The following is a 10978-nucleotide window of genomic DNA, read 5'->3' as shown; positions in this document are numbered from 1 at the left end:
GAAGTAACTTGAAAAGCTCTTTCCAAAAAGGATTAGATACTATCCTTAAGTCTTTATTAGTCTAAGCACAAGTAGATACAATGTTAAATAGACGTTCATACATACTCATTACCACATACAATGTACCTTTAGTTGTTGCTTCCCGATTACTAGTAGACATCGCTGATGTAAGGGAGACAACATAGTCTTAGCTTTAGTGAAATAATCAAAATATTGTTAGATGAATGTAGAATTTTTGTTTATTTAATTATTTATTTATTTTGGACAGTAATATTTTTCGACATTTAAAAAAGCCATCAACAGAAGGAGGTGATGACAGAGTTTTCCTAACATCACCAGGTGACCCTTTGAACGACCCACTAAGACTTGTCTTTGTTAAGAAACCTCAAGATGAATCTTGGTGTTGAGTACGGACGAACTTCCGATAGGCGGCGCTCTTCTGTCTGGAACCCTATTATCATCGAAGCGGACGACCTTAACACGGTGGGTTTGGGATTCTACTTTAATGCTATATTTATTGAATTTCAACCTAATTATAAAACGGTAGTTGACTTACAGAACAGACAATAGTATATTGTCCTGTCAGCATTAAATGAACGGTTCAGAACTAGTTCTGCTTGCTTTATCTGAGGAAACCCTGACCTTAAATGATATCGGATTTTTAGTGAGATATTTCAGTGATGGAAAATTAGTGATACGCATGTTGCATTTTCTACAGTGAAAAGGGCATGGAAAGATCACTTCACTGCATATATATTAATAAATTTGTGTTGTCAGGCGTTATTCTGATGTGTCTGTGTTGTGTGCTGCACTCACAAGGTTTAGCCCCCAAAGTTTGCTGTGACGTTGCATGTCATTAACTTTCCATGGACAAGAGCACGGTTCAGAAAAACTATCATTCTTTTCAAATTAATTCAAGTTTCGATATTTATTTAACAAGCATCTCACAATATCTGTCTTAATATTTGTTAGGACTTTACTCTGGACATACAGACCTCCCCACTTTTTAAACCCCTAGCATCACGGGAGAGTACTAAATGACAAAAAGTCACGTGATGTAGTTTATTTCAGCATTTACTGTATCTATTGCTAAGTATTATAAAAAAAGTTTACGACATTTTGAGATAATCTTAATTCAAACGACGGCAAAATAAACACGATGACCCTTACAAAGTTCAAGGAGATATAACCACGTGTTGCAGAAGGGCCAGCGCCTCTGCTTCATCGGCACATTTGTCTTGTTATGTCAAGTTCAAAAAAAGAACAAATATAATAACAACGGAACTGCCAGTCACCCTAACGATCATTGAACTTCATTTTATGCAAGAAATATAAAATTTCCCTATGTGATCATTGGGATGATTCACAATCTTCATTATTGATTCTGTATAGCTGTTTAATTTCGCGGTATTCAAATTTCACGGTTGTCCCGGTTTTGATGTACAGATGCATATAACACATTTTCGGTGATTCACTTTAAAAGTCTGCTGGGTATTTCACTTCGCGCTATTATTAATAATGTCGTATGTTACCAATTAGACAATATATCCTAAAGTGAAAGTGAAGGGTTGGCAAGGTGTTTGTCGCTTGATTTGATAAGCTCTTTTAGCAGCGTATCAAAATAAAAAACAAAAAGTCAGCCAACAGAGGGTCCTAATAAGTTTCCATAGGTAAGCCAATAGTCAGTAGGAAGATTGTACTAAAGGCACACACGTGATATTGTCGACCAGAAATATAGGATTATTACGGTTTCATTCTCAGTGAATTTATTCTTGGCTTCAGACATACCAAATACGGACCTGTATATTTGATAATGATATATTTGTACCTCCGTTTACATTTCTTTGAAAAGAAACTTCCATAACGAAAGAATGAAGGCGTTGCTTCGGTTTGGAAGGCTACTGTTTAGAATGGAAAAGGCAAATGTTATTATAGAAGAAAAGGTGTGCTATTCACTATATGTCTTTTGTATAATCTTTTCAGACATAAGTTCAATTCTTTCATTGTTGGAAATATTAAAGGCTCGTGTTCAATGTTACTCAGAAGTTGTTTATCATATTTAAAAATTTGTAGAAAGCTCTTTTGTCACTAAGTGATCAACCCCAATGTTCCTGTTTGGTACTAGTTATATGGTATCAGGTAAAATTGTTTAAACTTTCTTTCATAGTTGAAAAATAATGTTTGCATTTTTATGTAACATTTGATATAAGCAGGAATTTATGGCCAAACAATATTTTTGATGTTAGTAGTCAGATATTTTATAACATAACCAAGCTCTCAGATATGGCAAGTACCTATAAACCCAGTTTTCCTTAGATTTTTATACGTGTTCCACAAACGAGTACCTGCTAGGAGAGAAGGTCCTGACTGTATAATACCGAGTATTTGCGAAACCTACTTGGCAGGCATCACCTTGTATTAGCACTCATAACGATATACAAACAATTGAAGACCCAGGTGATATTAACTGGTTTAGAATGTATTTTTGCTACCAAAGTCATCATACATGAAATTCAATCTAATGTGAAGGGTGTGTATTTGACTGTGTAGTGTTGTGTCAACACCTAAACCTCGAGTCATGCCTGTCACAATGTCTTATGCAGGGAGAATTAGGAATCCCAATAGCTTACACATGTTGGTTATCTACCTGTACATTAAATATAGAGCTAGAAGTCTTTTTTTATATTAATTCTTTATCAATATTGTGCCAGCATGGTTTTAGTACAGCGTTATTAAAATGAAAAAGTGTCGTTAATATGAAACAAATCAAGAGTGACATTCTATAGCCAGAATCCTTTTCATTCTTGCTTTTTAATTTTGTTTCATCGATTTTGATTAAGAAACGTGTCACTTTAATATGAATTCATGTCTTTTTACGCCTAAAACGTGTATACATTAATCTGATTAACGACCCTCTAAAATAAAAATCAATAGCATCTAAATACTTCTATATAGTGTCGCCTCAAACATAAAGACGTGCACGTGCTTACATATTTGTTTACCCCCTCCTCGTTGCGGAGTCGTTATATTTGGCTCAGCCCAGAACGAGGTTGGCGACGTAATCGGTGAGTATGAAGGAGAAGAAGGGGTCTGCGTCCCTCACCGAGGCAAGGAGGAGGCATATTGTCCTTACTCTTCTAAAGGTGAGATTACCACGATTTTTAGAAATAATATATATTATTATATAATATGTGATACATGTTTATTTATAGTAAGTAGTAAATGCTTAGTTAATTTCGATATCTGAATAACTCTTTATCAACAGTATCATAATGGTTAAAATTTTATATGAGAAAAAACGAATGGAAAAGGGAGAAATAATGAGTTTTCAGAGGCAGGATATAGTGTGATTACGTGTTTTTAACTTTAACTATTCTTAAATAATTGTTCACGGTTAACGTTAAGCATTGGAGATCTGTCAGAGAACTAGACGCGAGAGAGAAACAAGAGGGTACTTATATCGGGCACGAAAGTAAATTATGTATCTTTTTGTTTTTGTCCTCTTTATTTCCATCCCTTCAGAAACAGAATAACATAACATCACAGCAGTATAAACTTTGAACACATTTAGTCAAGTTAGGACTTCCAGGGAGTTAAATCCCTTTTATTAAACATCAAAATATTACGGTAATGTTAACATATACATGTGGTATTTGACTTACCGACAGCACTTACTCTCAATTATCGACAACGAGGACGATTCCTTGTTAAATAAACACTATGTGGTGTCTCTTTTATTAATTTACATATTGCGTTAAAAGAAGGTTTATTGACTTTCAAAGACTGAATGGGTTTATCAGGTGGCCATTAATTACGTGAACTGTACTTAGCCCACTGTTATTTGTTTATGGCCTTGTGGTGAGGGCAGAACTGAAAACGCCAAACAACGATATCGATTTTTTGTCTTTCATGGTGGTTAAGCCAAAACATGAAATTTTCTCTTTCATTTTGTATTGTAAATATTTTTTATTTATTTTATTTCATCCATAAAAGCATGCATTGATTCATAAGCTGATTTTGTTAAACCTGCCATGTTCACCGTGTGACCAAACGTTTGATGCAAATGGGAAATGATTTTCAAGAAAGTAGCGATTCGAAAATTGGCTACAGTTTTCATTAATTTTTCTATTTTTCGCGAATTTAGTTCGTCCTAAAAGAAATGGGAAATAGAGAACCTCGAAAATAACAAAAATTACAGTAACACAAGGTTTACACAGACCAAGGTTAGTTTGTAGAGACTGATTGATATTATAAGACTAAGATAGATATCAGGAGACTGATGTTAGTATCGATTTACTTAATACTGGAAGACTTAGATTAATATTGCGTGACTAAGATTAATATTGCTTGACTATTATTAATATAACATAAATTAGATTAGTATAGGGCGACCAAGATTCGGAGAGAAAGTGATATTAGGAGGCTAAGGTGAATATTGGGACAGTAGTGTTATTCACTGGAGTTAATGTTGGGGGGCCATTTTGCGGATTAATTGAGTTTTGAGGGGATGGAAATGTAGCATTCATGTAAATATTGGCAATGCTAGAATTCGGAATTAAGCCTGCTGGTTCATTCTTATTTTAGTCAAACATAACAAAGCATTTCATTGGTGTTGATCTCTGGAATGTCTTGTTGTTTCGTTTTATCAACCTGATCCTACACCCTGAGAATATGACCATATCGTATGCTACTACAGTTTTCAATGGTTTTCGTAATATGTATCTTTTCCTGTCGAACTTTTATTTAGAGTTTCGGTTTTAGGTTTTATGTCACTGTTCATCGTTTTCTGTGTTCGTATTATCTCCTCAGCTTTACAGTACATTCGCCTAAAGCCTTCAGGTTATTTTTTAAAAACAGCTCACATATAGATTATTTTTGTAGTTTCTTTATAATAGCTACATTGAGGCGTTGTCGATGTTTTATTGAATGTAAACGGAAGTTCATGGGGTTAGGTTTTATGTACTATTTTTCACGTCATAAACATCAAGTGACCAGTTTCGTTGATCAGGTTACAAAACACTTTGTCAAACATTTCATCTTTCACTGTCGGGAGTCAATTCTGCCCTTTACTAAGCTGTTACATACATTTTACCTGTGGATTGTGTGTGATATAGGGGCGCATTGTTGGCCTGAAGTTACCTTACATGGATCCACAAACGTATTTTTCACAAGATCATAACCTAACAATTGTTTTTTTGTTGTTTGTTTCATTATTGTAATATAACCCATTGCTTTACATGTAGCTCTTTTTTCTAATTTTGTGGTAAACTAGCCGAAATGTTCCGTGTCATTAGTAACAATTGTTTAAAAAATTGTATAACGTCAATGGAATATCTGAGGTAAGTCAAATCAACAGTATTTTTCAGACTGTTCGCGGTTTCTTCATTTCTTTGTTTCATCCCAGTGATGTACACGCCTGTGAATTTCATGCATATATTGGTGGAGAGGGCCGTGGTTATGCTGTTATTTGCCAAATCATGTGTCACTGTATTTGGTAAATAAAGAAGTTGAAACTTTATGATGTGGGATTTTTTGTTGAAATAAAAAAGGAAATTTATATATGAAGTAATATTTTACTGCATTTTTGTAAATTTCAGACTGAAATTGACAAGGATGCTATCCGGAGAAGTGTATTTGGTCCAAGACTTTCCGAAACCAACTATGGGTCCATTGATACTTCCGTATGTCGCCCTACCATTGCGTCTGCGCGAAGATCAGTTCTGTGGTCACGTGAGAGGAGGTCGTATGAATCGGTGAGTAAACAGAACCTACAGGAGTTCCGTGATCGACCATATATGAATTACCGATATCCAGAATTGCCCAAACACTATCCAGGGACATGGCGGACGGCAAACGCGGAACAATTAGAAAAAATTGTGGAAAGACTAACCAGACCTACATCGCTCAGTACATTACGAGCGCAGTCTGCTCCAAAGATCACGGTTACGATGTCTTCAAGTCGGTGTTCAAATCGAAGCACAACAACACAATCCACGACTGACTCTCGTCGTTCGTATGGGAGCAACGGAATATGAAGCATTTTGTGTAAAATTCCAGACCGAAACATGGTATAATTTGTTAAACACATTACGTTGTAATGGACCTAACAAAACAGCATACGCGTAATGATATTGTGACAGCTATCAATATTATCATACATCACATGAAGAACATGCGAAGGAGCATTATTGTTCTGTGACTACATACAATCGTTATCTAATCAAAAAAGCGCATTGCTGTCCCCTCCATCATTTAGAGTGACTATACAACGAGGTGGTGCAGAGGAACAACAGCTGATTATCTGGGAACGTCCAGTTTTCCATTATTCTCATGTTAGTAAGGATTAGCAATAACAACTCAGAAGATATAGGTTTTTTCACCTGACATTGTTGGGGACGGACGTATCATAAAAAAAACACTGAATGTATATGTAGGATAACGATATTCTAGCCGAGCATGTCACAAAACGTGGAGGCACTGTCGAAGGTTTTCATACATTTTTGTGACTTCGAACGTGGCATATCTACACACATATTCATTTTTATTTAATTTTGAACTAATATACAAAAAAAAAACATGTCTAACCCATCTCCGTTGAACTCAAGAGGGCGCCATGTTTTACCATTTCTCTGGGTTATTTATTAAGAAGACCGTTCTATTTTACATACCCGTATTTAACAAACTTTGCGTCAGATATCCATATGTATAACAAGCATGATTATTTAAAGCACGAACTTAGACGTAAACTTCGTGTTCTAAGTCATTATTTGTGTCATGTAGTCGAATCTCATCAACTTTTTAGATGTAATACAGATGTTGAAATAATGAGTTCGGTGTTATCATGACTTAAAGATTACTATGCATATTGTTGTTTTCATTTAATATGTGTTTAAGATGAAATCATCATTAATTCACCAGTACATTTTCCAGTGTTTTCTATAAGTGTTAACCATTGAATTACTTGTCTTACTAATGCACACGCTGTATTGTACAGGAAATATGGAAAACTTGGGGGTATTGCCCTGGGCAGACCAATATCACAAATGAGACAAATACACGTATATTTATACTGGTCATATTCTGACTGTGTGTGAACATGTGAATAAATACGAGTTTACAAAGTGAAATCATTTGCAGCAATTTTATTGGTTATGCCCTTACAGTAGCCAATGTCCGATGTTATCCGCAAACCATGGGACTACTCGGATATATTAAAAGCTGTCATCACACCAAACTATTACTATTATTTCATACCCCAGTACTCATGACATTCCAAACGCCACTTTAACTGTTATTAACACTTTCAATTTAACCTCGAAAGCTGGGTTAACAACGAAATTTCCAGCCCACATGACAACTACTTGAAATGGCAAATGAGTTATACATGGGTGTATACTGTATGGTCGCTAAGACACGAACAAACACTTATCCACATGTAAATATATACTTATCTGAATGCAGATATATATCGATATCAATAAGCATACAAACAAATACCTGTACAAATCTAAACAAACACATTTATAATTCTATAAAGCAAAAAAAAGACATTCAAACGACGAGCATGCAGAAACTTGGATCTGTTTTAGCTCGAATATCGACCTTGGTAGAGTACAACTAAATTACACTGTCTCTACTCTAGAATTATCCTACCTGTGAAAAAGCAGTACGATTTTTATGTATGAATAATCTCAATATTAAATTTCGTGTGCATTCAAATAAACTTTCCCTTCATAATACATCATTTTCCGGAAGCTAGAATGTCACACTCGTTATTTTAACACTATTGCTAGGCTTGTGTAGGACGATACACAGCAACGAAATCGTAATACACAGATAGATTCTACAGGCTTGACTACCAGCAATCGACAATGTATCGTATGTTTTATGGGGATCCCCCTTCAGTAGATCACATCTTTGATGTCAAATTATATCATCCGGCAGACTTATGATAATAGACATGCATGTCAACAGTGTGGCAAATTCAAACTTACAAGAACAAAAGGTGAGCGACAATAAATGCAATACATCTTGTATGTTGATGAATTATAAGGATCTTTCATCATATGATGTGGAGATTGTGATACTTGAGTTTCCACCCTATTCAATGGATATGCTATCAATCTAGAGACAAGGAATACTTAAATATTGGCCCCGAAATCTGAAAACTACATTAAGGATATTTAGACCTATCATAATCTACTGAAAATTTTCAGAGAATTTCCTGATAACGCGCGATGTCATCACAAAACTTATCTGACCGACAATAGTTGTGTTAAAAACACTTTGTTTCGGATTCTACTTTTTATCTGACCTAACAAATACGTAATCTATAGGGTAAAATTTGGTGACATTTATATATATCAAGAATACAAACCAGAGTTTATAGGACTTATGTAACGTTATTGCCCATACATTGCTATGTTGATTGCTGTTCGTTGTCCTCTAAGCCAACTAAAATATAGTATACTAAAATGTCAGTGGATTTCCTTAAATCTATATTTCCGTTTTCGAGGATAAATCCTGACAATAAAATCCTCTAGTGCTATAATCCAAGTCATTTTCATCTATTTATCACTTCGTGGGCATATAAATTTGTGGACTTGGAACTCCCACGAAAATTAAGGATTTTACGACAGTATCAATTCAGATTTATAAATATGTGGTTCAAACTAATATTTACATCACCGAATATTCTGTAAAATAATAAATAAAACCAAAAGTTTATGATTACGTGACTAGTGAAGTCTTAAGAAAAAAAGAAAGACAACAAAAATACTAATACATATGTGCTACTGAATCTCTAGCGCTGAGAGGAATCTGACGTATCAGAAAATTATTCGAATGACGGTTCATTGTGGGCCAACAGCAAATGACGAACTAGACAACAGTCCCCATAGTTCCAAGGGAAATAACTCGTGCAAGTATAAAAAGGAAGGAAGAATAGCGCTCCGATACCTATATTGTGCTGAGAAGGTTTTTGTGCGATTAAAAATATTGTGACGATCACTTTATACGTTTATGTCATTCATGCAGATTATAATGTACTGATTTTGTATAGTTTTCTTGATTTTGTTTAACAAAACGTGACGTAATGCATATACATAACTGACGTATTGTGCAATACATAAGCGTTAACTTCTCTCCCCAACAAGCACGGCTTTCTTTATTATCACTTTTGATTTAAGAAAATGACCATACCAACATCTAACACAAAAAGAATGAAAGTGAAGAAATCAAAATCACATGTTGGTTTCAAATTTCGTGTAGATGAAACATATCCATGATATAAGACACTTTTATACAGATTAAACGTCTATCATCAGCAATTATATTGCTTTATTATAACTGTACAGGCAGTGATACATACATTATAGTAGAAAATGACATGATTCAGCAACAATACATAGTACTTATGTAAATCCGTCTCCTGTTCTTACTGCAACAATGGGACGGTATCGACAATATTTCTGGTACCAGATATATAACACGTGCAGAGACAGAGAAATGTGTAAGGGTTTAAACTAGGGGGATGCTGAGGGTTCAATAACATAACGATAAGTTCACTGGGGCTCTACATGATGTGGTACACTATACAAGCAAACTGTAAATACAAGATTTGCAAACGGGAGCTAAACATTAGTTATACTCCGAAGTTTTCCTACCTCTTATGAAGTAGCGTGTAGTATAATGAATAACGTAACGATGTAGTAGTCAGGATATGTGTTGTATCACACAGGTATTTTATATTATGTGTCACCTTCTGCCCTTATAAAACATGCTTGGAGTGACAGATAAAGTTTTGAAAACAATCAAAATAATTTCACTGTACTGAACTGGCATTTCTTAACTACCATGAAGTAAGATGTTGACATCACAATTATGCTGGTAGTTAGGACACTGGAAGAGGATATGTTCAGGATCAGCAGACTGACCACAGGAACACTCGGGACTATTAACTAATATCACCAGGTTTATAACAGGAACTAATATCAGTAGATTAATCACAGGAACACTCGGGACTATTAACTAATATCAGTAGATTGACAACAGGAACACTCGGGACTATTAACTAATATCAGTAGATTGACAACAGGAACACTCGGGACTATTAACTAATATCACCAGATTTATAACAGGAACTCTCGGGACTATTAACTAATATCACCAGATTTATAACAGGAACTCTCGGGACTATTAACTAATATCACCAGATTTATAACAGGAACTCTCGGGACTATTACCTAATATCACCAGATTTATAACAGGAACTCTCAGGACTATTACCTAATATCAGTAGATTGACAACAGGAACACTCGGGACTATTAACTAATATCAGTAGATTGACAACAGGAACACTCGGGACTATTAACTAATATCACCAGATTTATAACAGGAACTCTCGGGACTATTAACTAATATCACCAGATTTATAACAGGAACTCTCAGGACTATTACCTAATATCAGTAGATTGACAACAGGAACACTCGGGACTATTAACTAATATCACCAGGTTTATAACAGGAACTCTCGGGACTATTACCTAATATCACCAGATTTATAACAGGAACTCTCAGGACTATTACCTAATATCAGTAGATTGACAACAGGAACACTCGGGACTATTAACTAATATCACCAGGTTTATAACAGGAACTCTCGGGACTATTAACTAATATCACCAGATTTATAACAGGAACTCTCGGGACTATTAACTAATATCAGTAGATTGACAACAGGAACACTCGGGACTATTAACTAATATCAGTAGATTGACAACAGGAACTCTCGGGACTATTAACTAATATCAGTAGATTGACAACAGGAACTCTCGGGACTATTACCTAATATCACCAGATTGACAACAGGAACACTCGGGACTATTAACTAATATCAGTAGATTGACAACAGGAACACTCGGGACTATTAACTAATATCACCAGATTTATAACAGGAACTCTCGGGACTATTAACTA

At 35.1% G+C, this 10978-nt stretch overlaps 1 protein-coding gene across 1 annotated transcript; it reads left to right on the top strand.

Annotated features, from left to right (window-relative positions):
• The first annotated feature begins 390 nt into the window (after window positions 1-390).
• LOC132551762 (uncharacterized) lies at window positions 391-6035 on the top strand. Its single transcript, XM_060215897.1, has 2 exons — window positions 391-483; window positions 5598-6035. Exons 1-2 carry the CDS (start codon window positions 391-393, stop codon window positions 6033-6035), a joined length of 531 nt encoding a protein of 176 aa, XP_060071880.1.
• The last annotated feature ends 4943 nt before the right edge of the window (window positions 6036-10978 follow it).

This window comes from Ylistrum balloti, unplaced genomic scaffold, assembly GCF_031769215.1.
Source record: "Ylistrum balloti isolate Yb309-2 unplaced genomic scaffold, AGI_CSIRO_Ybal_v1 Utg370214, whole genome shotgun sequence".
Taxonomy (NCBI): Eukaryota; Metazoa; Mollusca; class Bivalvia; order Pectinida; family Pectinidae; genus Ylistrum; species Ylistrum balloti.
This window is presented reverse-complemented; position numbering and strand designations above follow the sequence as displayed.

Coding starts and splice junctions, on each gene's coding strand:
- LOC132551762 (XM_060215897.1), top strand. CDS start 391: ATGAATCTTGGTGTTGAGTACGGACGAACTTCCGATAGGCGGCGCTCT. Junction 484..5,597: donor AAGCGGACGACCTTAACACG/GTGGGTTTGGGA, acceptor TGTAAATTTCAG/ACTGAAATTGACAAGGATGC.